At 42.2% G+C, this 17773-nt stretch overlaps 2 protein-coding genes across 12 annotated transcripts in view; both read right to left on the bottom strand.

Moving 5' to 3' along the window:
- The window catches only part of LOC116677117 (gastrula zinc finger protein XlCGF57.1), a 53066-nt gene that overhangs the window by 17953 nt on the left and 17340 nt on the right, over positions 1–17773 (bottom strand). For 7 of the 11 annotated variants that reach the window (XM_032507801.1, XM_032507803.1, XM_032507800.1 and 4 more), the window contains one exon: positions 16985–17061. In XM_032507801.1, the coding sequence (XP_032363692.1) occupies positions 16985–17061 (77 nt within the window). Of the gene's footprint in view, positions 1–8800; positions 9481–10901; positions 11010–12198; positions 12508–13733; positions 13935–15197; positions 15448–16984; positions 17062–17773 lie in introns of those variants that run through there. The other 4 variants (XM_032507808.1, XM_032507809.1, XM_032507810.1 and 1 more) reach the window with 4 other exon arrangements.
- Positions 4335–17773, bottom strand: part of LOC116677118 (golgin subfamily A member 6-like protein 22) — a 72282-nt gene continuing 58843 nt past the window's right edge. Inside the window, exon 9 of the mRNA XM_032507811.1 lies at positions 4335–4683. Within this exon, the coding sequence (XP_032363702.1) occupies positions 4432–4683 (252 nt within the window). The 3' untranslated portion in view covers positions 4335–4431. The remainder of the gene's footprint in view (positions 4684–17773) is intronic.

Raw genomic sequence — 17773 nt, 5'->3', positions numbered from 1 at the left:
TTCAATTTTTTTTATTATATTCAAATAGCATTTAAATATTAAATGCTCAAATGCAGCCTGTTATAAATATGTACTACACTACTCAGGCTTTTGAATTTCAATGGCACTATAAGCGTGTAGTTGTTGTTACATGTTCTGTCCACTAGAGGGGCTTCCAACATTGGCCTGGCCTTGAAGGGGACCTGTACGTCACGGCGCATTGCATTTGTGGCCACAAGTACACATCCACAAACACAAATCAGCAGAGAACCCTGTAAGAAAACATTATCTAACAGTGTAGTGAAGCGGATCTGTTGCAAAGGCTAACGGTGCTCAGTTAGCACAATGCCATCATGTTAGAAAGCACAGCCAAAAACAATTTGTCATAAACTAGTAAACTAAGTAACAACAGTGTTAGCCACAATACTAACGGCATTGACACCTAAGCCAAACTACTATTTTAATTGATTAATACGCAACCTGTTTCTTGCAACTTGTCACGTTAATAAGAATACAGCTGTAAGAAGGTCAAGGTTGAAGCTAACTCTGACAAGCTGTAGGGCAGCTAACTTAAACTTTAGCTGTCTCCGTGAAGCCACCAGACTCCATGTAAATAATCACTACTTTTAGCGTGTATAGAGCAGTATATCTCCACCAGACTCCATGTTAATAATCACTACTTTTAGCATGTATAGAACAGCATATCTCCACCAGACTCCATGTAAATAATCACTACTTTTAGCGTGTATAGAGCAGCATATCTCCACCAGACTCCATGTAAATAATCACTACTTTTAGCTTGTATAGAGCAGCATATCTCCACCAGACTCCATGTAAATAATCACTACTTTTAGCTTGTATAGAGCAGCATATCTCCACCAGACTCCATGTAAATAATCACTACTTTTAGCGTGTATAGAGCAGCATATCTCCACCAGACTCCATGTAAATAATCACTACTTTTAGCGTGTATAGAGCAGCATATCTCCACATGTAAATAGGTGAATTAAGAGTTTATTCCAACCAGACCAGAGTGGTGATTGTTGGAACAGTGGAAAGATGAACCAAGACGGCTTTTGGTAGTTTTATTTAGTTTCTGTCCACTTTGAATGAAGTGTGTTTTACGATGCTAAAAGTAGTGATTATTTACATGGAGTCTGGTGGGTGGCGACGGCCTGTTAAAGAGCGAAGATTCCAACAGATGTTCTGAATAAATGCTTATTTCCATCCGTCCTATCGTCATATCGTCGCTGAGAGAAGAGAGCCCAGGAAGGAGAGAAAGACCAGCTGAAGGTTTAATGGACTAACCTGCTCTGTGGACCCGGAGCTGAGGGTTGAAAACAGCGTCCAGTAGTTCCCGTTGTCGCTCGTTCTCCTCTTTTGAACGACAAAGTTCCTCCTCGTACTCTGCTATCGTTCTTTCAAACAGCCCAAATATCTCTTCAGCAGCCGCAGTTAGTCGCTGCTCCACCAACGCTCTCAGCATCTGGACTTTACACATTTTACCTCTTTCTAACACAACAAAGACCCTCTGCTAACACTGCTTTCTGAGAGACGCCATCTTGGTCACAGGGGGAAGTTAGCCGCGGTCAGGACTACAACTTCCGGTGGAGATCAGCTGCTGAGCTTCAAAATAAAAGCCTGGAAGTCCCAGATTTCCTAAGAAAATCAGTAATATAAAAACCTAAACAAAATAAAAGACTGGAAGAGTTTTAGCCTAACCCTATGGTATGTTTAATGCAAGATTTGAATTCATTTGGTGTTTTTATGGCAAAGGTGCAGTAAGTAAGACTTATAAAACTAAAGGTCTGTCATATTTGCTGAAACTGACCCTTTGTTCCTGTAGAACTACATGAAGCAGGGTCTGGGGGTCCAGGTACACAAGTATCTGTACTTGTTCTTAAGTACAGGAAGTGAGTACTTTTGCCATCTCTGATAGTGTCATGTCAGCCAACCAGTGTGTTTATCTACCTAATGTCCGTCTCCAAAATCACTCCAGTCACAGCTAAACTCAATCAAAGAATGGTTCCCATTAGAAAAGTTCCTTCTTCATTTTTATTTTCTATGTAGATTGCTCCCCTACAAAATCACCCCAGTAGTCAAAAATGATTTATTATTTTTTATTAGTCACAATATATATCGCAGGAAAAAACAATATTGCAATGTGAGTTTTTTCTAATATTGTGCAGTATATTGTCTACTTTAGGCTAAACATTGAAAATAATATAAACTATAGCTATTTTAAACTTTTGACTGCTTTCTTTAATAATACATAACACATACTTGTACTTTTACTTTCAGTACTTGTGTAGTAGATTTTAAATAAACTACTTGTAATACCCAGTGGTGCTCAAAAGTTAATAACATGCTTAAGTTGACTAAAAAGAGGAATAAAAAAATCATGTTTTGGAAATTTTTTTAATACCTAAATTAAAAAATGAGGTAAAAATCCAACTTTAAGGACACCAATTTTCTTTGGGAATGAATAACGTATTGGAATAAAAAATGTTCTTTTTAAAATACAGGGGTCATAAGTATCATACCCCTATTTAAATTCCCATAGAGGCAGGGCGTTTTTTATATTAAAGGCAGTTATTTCCTGGATTCAGGATATATGATCCTGATAAAGTTCCCTGGGCTTTAGAATTAAAATAGCCCAATCCTCACTACTCTTCACCAGGCTAGAGATAGGCATGGATATTTCTATTAAAAATCATCTCTCAATGCAAATCAAACCGGTATTAGTCTAACTGAAAAAACCATGCCTATCTTAAGCATGGTGAAGAGTAGTGAGATGTGGGGGCTATTTAAATTTCTAAAGGCCAAGGGAACTTTATCAGATGCATAATATCCTGAATCCAGGAAATAACTGGCCTTCTAATAATAAAAATCTGCCGCCTCTATGGGAATTTAACATAGGGGTAGTATACTTATGACCCTGTATTTTAAATAAGAACATTTATTATACAATACGTTATTCATTCCAAAGAAAATTGTGTCCTTAAGGTTGGATTTTACCTCATTTTTTAATTTAGGTATTAAAATAAATTTCCAAAAACATGATTTTTTTATTCCTCTTTTTAGTCAACTTAAGCATGTGGATGTAAACTTTTGAGCACCACTGTAAGTACAAAAACATGGTGAATACTTAGTACTTCTAAGTGTGATGCTTAAAGAGCACTTCAACTTCTACTCCAGTCCTTTTTTGAAGAGCATTTGTACTTTTACTTAAGTCTGGGTCTCTAGTACTTTACACACGTCTGGGCCGTAAGAGTCGGAGATTTTAACGTCAACAACTGCCTCTCCGTGGTTGTTGTGCACATGATAATTGAACAATTCAAAATGCATTTCCTGCAGTAGTTGCGTGTGAAAGCTACAAGCTGAAAAGCTGTTTCAAATTTCAAAAGAAAGTGAAAGAGTAAGAATAGTTGGACATGTCTGTACATGTTCACCAGTCCCAGAACCCAGTACTGATGTGATGTACAGAGTAACAGACGGCTTTACTGTTGAAGTTACTCCTTAGTTGGAGTTAGCTGCCGTTAGCTAGTAAGCTCAGCTAGCTGTACTAGGGACGCTAATTCATAAAACGCTTGTGTGGAGGCGGATCAGAGGACAAAAATCAACAAAGACCTATTTTAAAAAGAAGTCTAAATTTAAAAGAATCATGAAGATGCTCTTTGGAACAGAAAACAAAAGTTTAAAGAGAGAAAATAGGTCCAAGACACTCTTTTAATTTACAAAAGAAAAGCAGAACAGTTTATAGGTTTTAAAAAGCCTTTATTTAAAGCTACAGTATGTAACCTGTAAGGGGGGCTAATGAGACAACCTGTAGGGGGACTAATGAGACAACCGGTAGGGGGACTAATGTAGGGGACTAATGAGACAACCTGTAGGGGGGGCTGATGGGACGACCTGTTGAGGGACCAAAGCTGGAAAGTTACACAGTGTTGCTTTAAAATTGAAAAAGTCTTAAATGGTTGAGAGCCTTGGACCTTTTCTCTCTAAAGATATATATTGTAATATATATATATATATATACACACACACACACACACACTGTACATAATTCCACATGTGTTCATCATAGTTTTGATGCCTTCAGTGATAATCTACAATGTAAACAGTCATGAAGATAAAGGATCTCATGAATGACAAGTGTGTCTATATAGATATGTAAGTATGTATATATATATAATATATATATATATATATATATTATATATATATATATATATATATATCTATATATATCTATAGACACACACACACACAACACACAAACACACACCACACACACACCACACACACACTGTATATATGCAAATATACATGTACCATCATTGTAAGTCATATACCACTACGGATTTGTAGGACGTGTCTCCTGCACCTAAGTCTAAAGCTTTGGTCTCCTTCCAATCAGCACTGTCATCAGTGTCTGGTTCTCCCTCCTGATTAGTCCACAGTTCCTCTGCTCCTCTTTAATCTGTGAGCCTCCAGCTGCTTTGTTATGTCACTAACACAGGAAGTAGACGGTTTATCCCCTGTGTGACGTGGCCTGTGGTAAGTCAATTGTCCCTTCTGTATAAATGTTTTCCTTTCAGCTCTGTCATCAGTCTCAGGACCAGAAGAGTCTCCAGTCTGGTCTCCAGTCTCTGGTTGTACAAGGGGATGTGAGTTCCTGGCTGGTTCTGGTCCTCCACAGTCCTCTCCATCAGCTTCTGTTTCCCTGTGTTCAGTCTTTCTCTGATGAAGCTGTGTTCAAGTGAGATAAAAGAAGACTGATTGATTTGTGGCTCAGCAGTAACTAGGGAGCAAAGAAGGGTTTTTGAGCGTAACGTAATAAAAATTAGATCAACAAGTCGGAAAATTTCAGAAACAGATCAGTTGTGCTGTATACTCTTAACAAAACAGCTTCTCTAGAACTTTTAGGTTCTTGAATTTTGCAGATGCCCCCCGCAAAAAACTTGTTTAAAAACGTGTCTATGTTCATGAACACAAGGTTAATTAAATGAACGCATCCTCGCGGTTGTCTACATCAGCTACAGACGAGGGGGGGGGTAGAAGAGATGTAAAGTAACCCAGCTTCTCTTGTACTTCTATGCTCTAGACTTCTGCAGCTTGTTTGTGCCCCCCCCCCTTTAAAAATCCTGTTACCGTTGTTCCTACCTTCCTCTTCATCGTCTTCCTTCTTCACGGGGAACGGAGCGAACGGCTCCTCCTCGTCTCCTACGACCAGTCTCTGAACGTCTGGAGGTGAAGCTGAAACACAGACGGACATTAACGATTATGTAACTGATGATATCTTTCATCTTTGTAATAACTTTAAAATCCTTCTCCTGACCTACAAAGCTCTCTTATTAAGCTCTAAATGGCCAGACACCATCTTATGCATCTTATTGTCCCACTAGACCAGGGGTCTTCAACAGGGGGTCCGCGACCCCTAGGGGTCCGCGGAGGTACTGCATGGGGGCGCGAAAGTTTTGGTTGATAGACTTTTTTTAATCCCCCCCCCCCCTGCATTTTTCCACTAATTGAAATGTCTTTAAATCCACATTAACATGAATTCAACACACTGTAGTAAACAGATAAATGGAGGCAGAAGATGTCTTTCAGTCATCAATGCACACACGGCACTATAGGACCCGTTTGATATAACACAATGTTATACAATATATATAATTAGGGGGTCCCCGCTCCATCTTGCCATCAGTTTGGGGGTCCTTGGCCTGGAAAACGTTGAAGACCCCTGGACTAGACCACTACGCTCTCAGAATTCAGAGCTACTTGTGGGTCCTGGAGTGGGACCCAGAGCCTTCTGCTATCAGGCTCCTCTCCAGTGGAGCCAGCTCCCAGTCTGGGTCCAGGGACCAGAGCACAGACGCACAGACAGACAGACACACTCTCTCTCTCTCTCTCTCTCTCACACACGCACAGAAAGAGAGAGACGCGCACGCACACACACAGACAGAGAGACACACAAACGATTAAAAAACGTTATTTAACTCAAACTGATTTAACGCTAAGCTCTGAACGAGCAGCTGTTAGCTTAGCAGCATTAGCAGCAGAGAGTAAAGCGACCTGTCGTTGTTCTCGGCTTCATCTCCGGTTCTACCCCCCCACGAGAGCAGCTGTGTCGGGGTCGGGCCGCTCTGCCGGCTTACTGAGCTGGACTCTGCGGTCGGTGGTTCTGTTGTTCAGCTCGGCTAACGGCTAACTCTGCTAACACACCTCCCGGTCCCACGGAGGAAATACACACGGACACTTCGGGACACCCTTCAAAATAGACTCTTCTTTTTTGGGTATTCTATTGTTTACTTCAGTAAAAGTAGCCTACTAATACCATATTAATTATCATTATATTATTAGTCCCACAATTATAATTTCCCCTTGTGGGACTAATAAAGGATACATCATCAATATTATTATTAATATTATATTATTTTCATTATCAACATTTGTCTACGTTTTTCTTTTCATGTATACATGTAGAGACACACACAGACAGATAGACAGACACGCACACACATGCAGGCGTCTCTGACCTGGTCCTCCCTGCAGTCGTCTATGACCGGTCCTTCCTGCAGGCGTCTCTGACCGGTCCTCCCTGCAGGCGTCTCTGACCCGGTCCTCCCTGCAGGCGTCTCTGACACGCCTCCCTGCAGCGTCTCTAAACCCGGTTCCTCCTGCAGGCGTCTCTAACCCGTCTCCACCTGCAGGCGTCTCTCCGCCGGTCCTCACTGCAGGCGTCTTGACCCGGTCCGCCTGCAGGTCTCTGACCCGGTCCTCCTGCAGGCGTCTCTGACCGGTCCTCCTGCAGGCGTCTCTGACCCGGTCCTCCCTGCAGGCGTCTCTGACCCGGTCCTCCCTGCAGGCGTCTCTAACCCGGTCCTCCCTGCAGGCGTCTCTGACCCGGTCCTCCCTGCAGGCGTCTCTGACCCGGTCCTCCCTGCAGGCGTCTCTGACCCGGTCCTCCCTGCAGGCGTCTCTGACCCGGTCCTCCCTGCAGGCGTCTCGACCCGGGTCCTCCCTGCAGGTGTCTCTGACCGGTCTCTTTGCAGGCGTCTCTAATCCGGTCCTCCCTGCAGGCGTCTCTGACCCGGTCCTCCCTGCAGGTGTCTCTGACCCGGTCCTCCCTGCAGGTGTCTCTGACCCGGTCCTCCCTGCAGGCGTCTCTGACCCGGTCCTCCTGCAGTGTCTCTGACCCGGCCTCCTTGCAGGCGTCTCTAATCCGGTCCTCCTGCAGGCGTGTCTCTGACCCGGTCCCTGCAGGTGTCTCTGACCGGCCTCCCTGCAGGTGTCTCTGACCCGGTCCTCCCTGCAGGCGTCCTCTGACACGGTCCTCCCTGCAGGTTGTCTCTGACCGGTCTCCTGCAGGCGTCTCTGACCCGGTCCTCCCTGCAGGTGTATCTGACCCGGTCCTCCCTGCAGGTGTATCTGACCCGGTCCTCCTTGCAGGCGTACCATTCTTCTCCCCTTCTTTTCACAATCCCATGAACGTTTCCACATTTTTATTACTGACCTATTTATTATTTCTGACTAATCTGGAAAAAACCCATACTGGAAATTAATCTGCCTCATTACCCTCATCACATCGCTCAAAACAACTAACAATGATAAAAAATACACTATTTTTAAAAATTAGGGATTCTATCACTGAAAAAAATATGATAATAGAAGAGTTACAACAGGCTGTTAAGTTCAGAAAATGACATCCCTTCCCTGTAATGCAGCCTTTAAATCCAGGAAAAGACACTTACGTCATATTACAAAATCCAAAATCTAAGACGATATCTAGTGTCATATCACGATATTGATATAATATTGATATGTCACCCAGCTCTACCTCCTTCCTTCCGACGTTGTTGTCTCCTTTTTAAATAGTTTATCTTATTTATTTGATTAGAACACTGCACATTAATCAACATTTCTGTAAATGCGCCGGTGTTAGCCAATCAGCTCTTTTTCAACTGTAGTCCTACCCAGCATGCATGTCTTTATGGTGGGAAGAAACCGGAGCACCCGGAGGAAACCGACGCAAACACGGGGAGAACATACAAACTCCACCCAGAAAGGCCCGGAACCACCTGGATTTGAACAAAGAACCTTCTTGCTGTCAGGAAGAAGTGCTAACCACTTAGCCATAGTACTGCCCCGGGGGCAGAAACTCTGGGTTTGCTGAACATCTGTTGTAGGGTAACATTACAGCTTGTTTCTCCTTGATGAACATCTGTCCTGTAGGGTAACATTACAGCTTGTTCTCCCTGATGATGAACATCTGTCCTGTAGGGTAACATTACAGCTTGTTTCTCCCTGATGATGAACATCTGTCCTGTAGGGTAACATTACAGCTTGTTTCTACCTGATGATGAAATCTGTCCTGTAGGGTAACATTACAGCTTGTTTCTACCTGATGATGAACATCTGTCCTGTAGGGTAACATTACAGCTTGTTTCTCCTGATGATGAACATCTGTCCTGTAGGGTAACATTACAGCTTGTTTCTCCCTGATGATGAACATCTGTCCTGTAGGGTAACATTACAGCTTGTTTCTACCTGATGATGAACATCTGTCCTGTAGGGTAACATTACAGCTTGTTTCTCCCTGATGATGAACATCTGTCCTGTAGGGTAACATTACAGCTTGTTTCTCCCTGATGATGAACATCTGTCCTGTAGGGTAACATTACAGCTTGTTTCTACCTGATGATGAACATCTGTCCTGTAGGGTAACATTACAGCTTGTTTCTACCTGATGATGAACATCTGTCCTGTAGGGTAACATTACAGCTTGTTTCTCCCTGATGATGAACATCTGTCCTGTAGGGTAACATTACAGCTTGTTTCTCCCTGATGATGAACATCTGTCCTGTAGGGTAACATTACAGCTTGTTTCATACTGGAGTTTCAGAGATTGTTGTTCACATCGGACACTGACACGGGACCATGGCGACAACAAAGTTACCCTTTAAAAATCCGCCGTCTTCTCGTCACTCTGTCTCCGATGAAGCTGCGGCGACTGAACACATTTGTGTTTTTTGACCTGTTGCCGCCAGGTGAATGTCTTGTCACAGACGCTGCAGCTGAAGCGTTTCTCTCCCGTGTGGATGTTCATGTGCGCCGTCAGATTCCCCGAGTGTCTGAATCGTTTGTCGCAGAACAAGCAGCTGAAGGGTTTCTCTCCTGTGTGAGTCCGCATGTGCGTCTTCAGATGCGTGCTGCTCAGAAACCTTCTGCAGCAGACGGAGCAGCTGAACGGTTTCTCTCCCGTGTGGATTCTCATGTGTCGGTTCAGATCTCCGACGGCGCCAAATCTTTTCCCACACTCGGAGCAGCCCAAAGATTTCTTGTCCGTTTTTCGCCTCTCTTCACTGACGGGGACTTCCTCATCTTTCAGAAGAGAGTTCAAACTGGACTGAGGCTCTCTGGTCTCCTTCCAGAAATCACTATCAACGCTGTCTTCAGTCTCTGTTTTTGTGTGTTCAGCCTGTCTCTGAGGACGCCCTGTTCAAGGGACACAAAAGAAAACAGTCTCAGTTCTGAGTCAGCGGTGGCTGTGGAGCAAAAACCTCTTTTCGTTGTCACCAGGTGTTGATCTTATGAGTATGCTTGCATATTTTTACCGTATGCTGGCAGTGCATTTTAGTTATTTTATTTTTCTATTTATTTTATTGCTTTGATCTTTATAATCGGTACCTCGTCTTTTTATTGTGCTTTTATTGTGTTATCTATTTATTCTGTATTATCTATCTATATTTGTGCAGCACTATGGAAACCTTGTGTAAAATCGTGCTGTATAAATAAAGTTGGATTGGATTGGAAAAAGGCTTTGGCTGTGTGCGTCTGTGTAAGTAGGGGGGAGTCGGGACAGTTTTTAATTAAACGTCATTTACAAAGCGGTCGTATCACACTGAAAAATATTTTGTCACTAGCAACCTACACGTGTCATCTGTCAAATACTGTTTCATTTTCAGCTTTGAACGAAACCGTTGAGGAGTTATTACAGCAGGAGTGGGACGTGTTTAATGTTTTATCTGTCCCTCCTGGACGAGACGAATAAAAGAGTAGTGGCGGGGGGGGAGGGGGGGGGTGAAACATACAGTTTAAGCCACTTTTAAAAACTTCAATATTTTACTACAGATCATGAATGGTACTCCCAAAAGGTGTTGTTATAGATAGATTGTTGCGGGGCTATACGTCTCCCTGAATGTCTGTTAACAACTCCCTGCCATCAACATAAAGTGGTTATTGAAATATCATCAGCACTGATGATGATTCTGCTGTTTTTATAGCTAAAAGAGTACGTTTAACTAAGTTACATCATGTTTCTATTGTATAGGTTGTTATGTGGATTAGGCCACTGCACAAACGACAGAGCAGGGGGAATGAGGGGGGGAAACACCAGAGCAGGGGGAATAAGAGGGGGGAGGGGGAGGGGGAACACCAGAGCAGAGGGAATGAGAGGGGGAACACCAGAGCAGGGAAGAGGGGGAAACACAGAGCAGGGAATGAGGGGGGAAACACCAGAGCAGGGGGAATAAGAGGGGGAACACCAGGTAGAGAACAGAGGGAATGAGAGGGGGAACACCAGAGCAGGGAAGAGGGGGAAACACCAGAGCAGGGGGAATGAGAGGGGGAAACACCAGAGCAGGGGGAATGAGAGGGGGAAACACCAGAGCAGGGGAATGAGAGGGGAAACACCAGAGCAGGGGGAATGAGAGGGGGAAACACCAGAGCAGGGGGAATGAGAGGGGAAACACCAGAGCAGGGGGAATGAGAGGGGAAACACCAGAGCAGGGAAATGAGAGGTGGAAAACGTAGCAGAAGATATTCCTTTTTAAAACACAAAAGTAGCCTCATACTCTTAAAATAAAAAAAAACAAAAGGTTTGTCTTTATCCCCTAAAATGTTAACATTGTTCCTACCTTTCTCTTCATCCTCTTCCCTCTCCACGGGGACAGGGGTGAATGGGAACAGTTCCTCCTCTTCCTCTTTAATGTGTGGGGGGGCCTCCGGCTCGTCTTCTTTAATCACTGCAGGAAACAGAACAGACAGAACAATCTGAGAGGCTGCACGTTTTCAACCAGTGTCAAACATTCAGTCATCACAACAAGGTTCTGATGCCGCCTAGATAATATCTTTGAAAACCTGCTCTATCTGTAAATATAGAGTGGTTAGACCTGCTCTATCTGTAAATTATAGAGTGGTCTAGACCTGCTCTATCTGTAAATTATAGAGCGGTCTAGACCTGCTCCATCTGTAATGTGTCTCGAAATAGCTGTTATGTTATAATACTATAAATAAAATTGAGTTGAATAGATAGCACGGCAGCACCTCCTAACTCCTCCTGACTCATAACATACACGGCTACTGCCACAGCCAGTAAGGGAATAAAATGCATGCCTGGACCGCAGGCTTTTGCCAGAAATGTATTCGCTCCCTTCTGATTCAAGACCCCTTTGCTTCACGTCAGGGTCCTGATCACCTTGTCGGTGTTGTAGTAACTAGAACAACCGCCTCGCTCTACAAAATCCCTTACAATGCAGCTCTAGACGTGTGAGAGCAGGAAGAAAACCCTGCCGCTCTGGGTCTGTGTGGGGCAGTGACTTATACACCGTCCCATACTAAAATCTGCTATTTTATCTGCTTTTATGTGTTCAACGTTTTTTAATTGCTCTTTAATGTTTAATGTCTTGTACTGCACTGTAACTTTTATTATTTTAATTATTTTACGTAAAGCACTTTGATTTGCCCTGTTGCTGAAATGTGCTCAGTATCTGATAAAGCTGCCTTGTCTTTACAAATGTTGCTTTCAGGATGGAAGTTCATGTTTCTGAGGTTACCATGTTCTGTCGCTTTCTTTGACGTTCCTGTCATAGTTCACCTATTGTTAGGGTGTGTGTGTGTGTGTTTTTAGATTGACTGGATCAATAACCTCTAACTTTGTAGTAACAATATTTAGATTTTTCTTCCACATTCTTGTTGCTTTTCCCCCTCAACTGTTTGTTGCTTTTTTGACATTTTGTTTTCTTTCAAGATATTTTAAAAACGTTTGCATCCATTTCTTTATGTTTTTCCCCTGACATTTCTTTCAATTTTTTGCCTTTTTTACTTTTATATTTACACTTGTGGCTTCTTTTGTTTTCCTCAGACGTTTACATTTTTAAAATGTTTGTCATTTCATTCAAACAACTGATATATTTATCCACCATGAAGACCAACCTGTTCTTCCTCCCGGCTGGGACACGGAGGACTTTTCTCCAGAGTGGATTCTTACATGTCTCCTCAGACACCAGAACTTGCCAAATATTTTCCCACACTCAGAGCAGCTGAATGATTTTCTGTCATTGTTCCAACCATCATCATCCAGGGACTTCAAAGCTGACAGACGTTCTCTGCTCTCCTTCCAGAAGTCACTATCCACACTGTCTCCAGTCTCTGGATGGAACAGCGGGTGTGGCTGGGAGTTCCTGGCTGCATCCTCTCCATAAGCTTCTGTTTCCATGTGTTCAGTCTGTCTCCGGTGAAACCCTGTTCAGGTGAGACAAAAGAAAATTTCAGTCTTTTATGAAGTGACGAATCCTTCAAAAAATGTTCAGCCGCGTTTAAAACTCCTAAAATTAAATACACCAGGTTCTCTAGAACTTTCATGCTCTTAACTTTAACAGATTGTTTCCCCTTTATTTCCCCTAAAAATCAGTTATATGCTGTTTTCTCTCTATCACACACACACAATGTATTTTCATAAATGTTCTGTTGAACGTACACATGTTCCACCAAAACAAGTTCCTTCTAGTGTTAATTTCGTCAGACGAGACTAAATATGTTCGTCTACGACCTTGTTTTCCCGTGACGAGACTGCACCAATGTCCAAAAATGCTGACTAAGACTAAATTAACATGCATTATTGTTAACGAAAAAAGACGAGACTAAAATGTTTTGCATAAAACAAAAACTAAGTTAAGGCGGCTCGGCTGCAGCTCATCTAGAGATTCGGCGCATCCCCTTTTTTTCATCTAGCCATCAAAATGTCCCTACATTGCTACCTGGCGATGTGGCCTGGGCAGGGAGGGAAGAACCCCGGTTCAGCCTGCTGGGGAAGCCACTACAGCGCGTAGCCACTACAGTGCATAGCAATATGCCCTCCCTCCTCCCCGGAAAGGGGAGGGAGGAAGGAAACCCGGCTTGATATCAGACCAGACGCATTTAACAAAGTTGCATTCGACAAAATTCATTTTGTCAGTGTGTATTTTGTCAGGTAATTAATCTCAGAATTAATTTATTTAAAAAAATGTTTTGTCTAAAACTAGACTAAAATGATGAGACTTTTAGTCGACTAAAACTTGACAAACAAAAAAACATATGTGAATGACTAAATATGACTAAAAAACTAAAAGGACATTTGGCACATGACTAAGACTAAATTAAACATAGGTGACAAAATAAACACTAGTTCGTTCCTGAGACTATTTAGCAGAGCCACCATGGCTCCGTCCGGAGCTTAGCCCCACCCAAGATGATTGTGATTGTTTAAAGAAATGCCAATAAACCAAAGCACAGTGTTCTCCCATACAGGAATGCTGTGCGGACTAGCCAGACCTTCTTCTGCAGCGCTGCGGACATGTAAGACTGGTGTGAAAGGAATCCTACTCCTAAAATAAAATAAACCAGGTTTTCTTGAACTTTTTACTCTTGACGTCTGCAGATACACCCCCCCTTTATTCCCCCCCCCAAAAAACTGTTAAAGTTGTTCCTACCTTCCTCTTCATCATCTTCACTCTTCACAGGGACAGGAGTGAATGGGAACTTGGTGATATCAGCCTCCTCCAGCTCTTGAAGCTGCTCTCCCTCCTGACTGCTCCACAGTTCCTCCTGCTCCTCTTTAATGTGTAGGGGGGGCTCTGGCTCCTGCTGCTCCTCTTTAATAACAATCTGTTTTTTGTCGTCTTGAGCCAAAGCTAAAACACAGACATAAGTTAATGTCAGCTAAAACTCAGACAATGCAGGGTTTACACCAGAAAAGTTGTTTAGCTTGTTGGCCAGTTGGCCACACACAAACACAGACAGAGAAACACACACACAGATAAAGACATACTAACAAACATACACACAAAGACACACACACACACACACACACACACACACACACACACACACACACACACACACTCTAAACCTCAGTGGTTACAATACAAAGTGTGATGTTGTGTTACAAGGTGAACATAACCTTATATGTAGTAATCACTCTAAAAACGCCATAAGACTACATATTAAGACTACATAGGGACATTAAGTCAGAGAGAGTTTTTAGAATATGTCTACGTCTAAGTTCCGGTAAAGATGACTTGAATTGTCATCTTTTATTTGTTCTTGTTATAAACACAGACACACGCACACACAGAGACACAAAGACAAGCCACACACACACACACACACACACACACACCCACAGAGACACACGCAGAGAAACAAAGACAAACCCGCACACACACGCAGAGACACATGCAGACAGACAGACTTACACTGTCTAAGCCTCAGTGGTTACAATACTGTGCGGTTGTGTTGCAAAATGCACATCTCTGCTATGTAATAATCACATAAACTGTCCTCAGGGATTACCTATTAAATAAAAACCTTTGTTTATCTAGAACAGCTCCAGAATCACCATCACCAAACCCACCAGACTCCATGTAAATAATCACTACTTTTAGCATGTATAAAGCAGCATATCTCCACCAGACTCCATGTAAATAATCACTACTTTTAGCGTGTATAGAGCAGCATATCTCCACCAGACTCCATGTAAATAATCACTACTTTTAGCGTGTATAAAGCAGCATATCTCCACCAGACTCCATGTAAATAATCACTACTTTTAGCGTGTATAGAGCAGCATATCTCCACATGTAAATAGGTGAATTAAGAGTTTATTCCAACCAGACCAGAGTGGTGATTGTTGGAACAGTGGAAAGATGAACCAAGACGGCTTTTAGTAGTTTTATTTAGTTTCTGTCCACTTTGAATGAAGTGTGTTTTACGATGATAAAAGTAGTGATTATTTACATGGAGTCTGGTGGGTGGCGACGGCCTGTTAAAGAGCGAAGATTCCAACAGATGTTCTGAATAAATGCTTATTTCCATCCGTCCTATCGTCATATCGTCGCTGAGAGAAGAGAGCCCAGGAAGGAGAGAAAGACCAGCTGAAGGTTTAATGGACTAACCTGCTCTGTGGACCCGGAGCTGAGGGTTGAAAACAGCGTCCAGTAGTTCCCGTTGTCGCTCGTTCTCCTCTTTTGAACGACAAAGTTCCTCCTCGTACTCTGCTATCGTTCTTTCAAACAGCCCAAATATCTCTTCAGCAGCCGCAGTTAGTCGCTGCTCCACCAACGCTCTCAGCATCTGGACTTTACACATTTTACCTCTTTCTAACACAACAAAGACCCTCTGCTACACTGCTTTCTGAGAGACGCCATCTTGGTCACAGGGGAAGTTAGCCGCGGTCAGGACTATAGCTTCCGGTGGAGATCAGCTGCTGAGCTTCAAAAAAAAAGTCCGCGAGGGTTCCAGTTGTGAGCTTTAAATCAAAAAAGTCCAGAAGGGTTTCAAATACTCCGAGCTCCCCAATGATGACTGAGCTTCTCACCCGATCTCTAAGAGAGACGCCCCCCCCCCCCCTCCTGAGGAAACCCATTTCGGCCGCTTATACCCTGGATCTCGTCCTTTGGGTCCTGACCTTCATGAGGAACAAACACTGACCGGTAGATCGAGACCTTTGCCTTCTAGCTCAGCTCTCTTTTTGTCACAACAGTGCGATAAATGGAATGTAATAACATTCCTTACAAAAATGAAAAACATGCACAAATATAAATGATTAAAATACACTTCTCAAGACAAAGACTTTATTAAATTATAAGAGCTCCAGTGGCGGTTCTAGACCAATTTTACACGGGGGGCCAAGGAGGTGCTAGTGTTTAACCAACCAACCAATTATATTTAAAGAAGATAAAATTTATTTTACTTTAAAATAATATAAACATTTATTTTGTACAAGAGTGAGTGTGGGTGCAAGAGAGGTAGGGCCACAAAAAAATGAAAAATCTCTACATGCATAGCATTATGTAGAGTCCATCATGACAGAATACTAAAGCCATGGATGAAGCTCCATTTCCTCTCCCCCATGAAAATGGTTTGGAATATATTCCAGTTGGGCTGTACTGGTAGCTACATCATTCTGGGATTTGCAGATATCTGTAGAAAGATGTACAGTACACAACATACAACATTGATTTACTTATAGTGGTATGCAGGAGTTTAGACACCCATGCTAACGTTGACTAAAAAGGGGAATAAAAAAAAAAAAAAACATCCTTTGGAAATTGATCTTAATGCCTTAATTATAAAAAATAGGAATTAGGATTAGGAATCCAACCTTTAAAAGAAACCAGTTTTCTTTGTGAATGAATTATGTATCATAAATAAATAAATAAAATTAAAATTACAAAGGGGCATAAGTTACACCCCCCTATGTTAAAATACAGGGGGTATAAGTATCCACCCCTGAAATTAGATCCATATCAATGCAAATCAAGCCAGCTATTAAGCAAACTGAAATAACCCCATGCCAATCTCTAGGTATGGTGAAGAGTATGTGATGACGGGGGGGTTATTTTAATTCCAAAGGCCAAAGGAATCAGGATGCATAGTGGTAGGGGTGTGTATACGTATCCCCCCTGTATTTTAAAAATGAACATTCATTTATTCATGATACATTATTCATTCCTTCAAAAAAAATTGTCTCCCTAAATGTGTTCCTGTTGTTTAATTAAGGCAATGAGATCAATTTCCAAAAGATGATTTTTTTAATTCCTCTTTTTAATCAATTTATTGTATTGAACTATGTATAGGACTTGGTGATATCAGCCTCTTCCAGACCTTGAAGCTGCTCTCCCTCCTGACTGCTCCACAGTTCTTCCTGTTCCTCTTTAATGTGTGGGGGGGCCTCTGGCTCCTGCTGGTCCACACTGGAGCTACACGCCTGCTGCTCAGGGGAAACCTCTTCTTTCACCACCAACAGCTGCTCAACATCTGCAGAAAACACAAATTGAGGAAAACGTTTGGTAATAACAGACAAAAACCAAGACAACTGCACCATTCAACAACTTGCCTCCATTTAGGAACAATCCCAACCCCTGACATTTTAATAACTCACAGCGTAACTGACAATGGTGAGAACAAGATTTAAACTTAACAGGAAGGTCTGGAGGTCACTGAAAGCAGACTGTAACCTGGAGAAGGCCTGGCTGCTTTGTGGTGAACAGAATGTGGTCATCTGTATAAAAATAATTATTACAACACTAAGCCAGAACATATCTATGATTTCAGGGGATCTAAAATTGAACAGTTATTATTAATTAACAACCATCAACCTCAGATTACATCACTCAGCTTCATGGTGTTTGTGCCTTTAAAGAGAACTTAACTATTTTTGTGACTGGGACTTCATGAAGAAATGCATAGACATGGTATTAGGGGATAACTAATGACTATATAAAAGCATCCAAAGAGCAATATGTCATTGGACCTTTAAAAGACTTTGACCAAAGCTTTATTTCAGATCTCACCTAGAACTTCTACCACAGTCCATAAAAAGGCAAATATCCGACAAGATATAACTAGGCTACATAACTACTTTTGTAGGTATATTTAATCCAACAATAACATGTCTTTTAAAAATTCTTTACATACCTACATTTTACTAAATAAACTAACGTCAATAAACCAATATCCTATATTGTCA

The sequence above is a fragment of the Etheostoma spectabile genome, unplaced genomic scaffold (assembly GCF_008692095.1).
Source record: "Etheostoma spectabile isolate EspeVRDwgs_2016 unplaced genomic scaffold, UIUC_Espe_1.0 scaffold00004397, whole genome shotgun sequence".
NCBI classification, from domain to species: domain Eukaryota; kingdom Metazoa; phylum Chordata; class Actinopteri; order Perciformes; family Percidae; genus Etheostoma; species Etheostoma spectabile.
The sequence above is the reverse complement of the archived record's forward strand: the minus strand, read 5'-3'. Positions and strand labels throughout refer to the sequence as shown.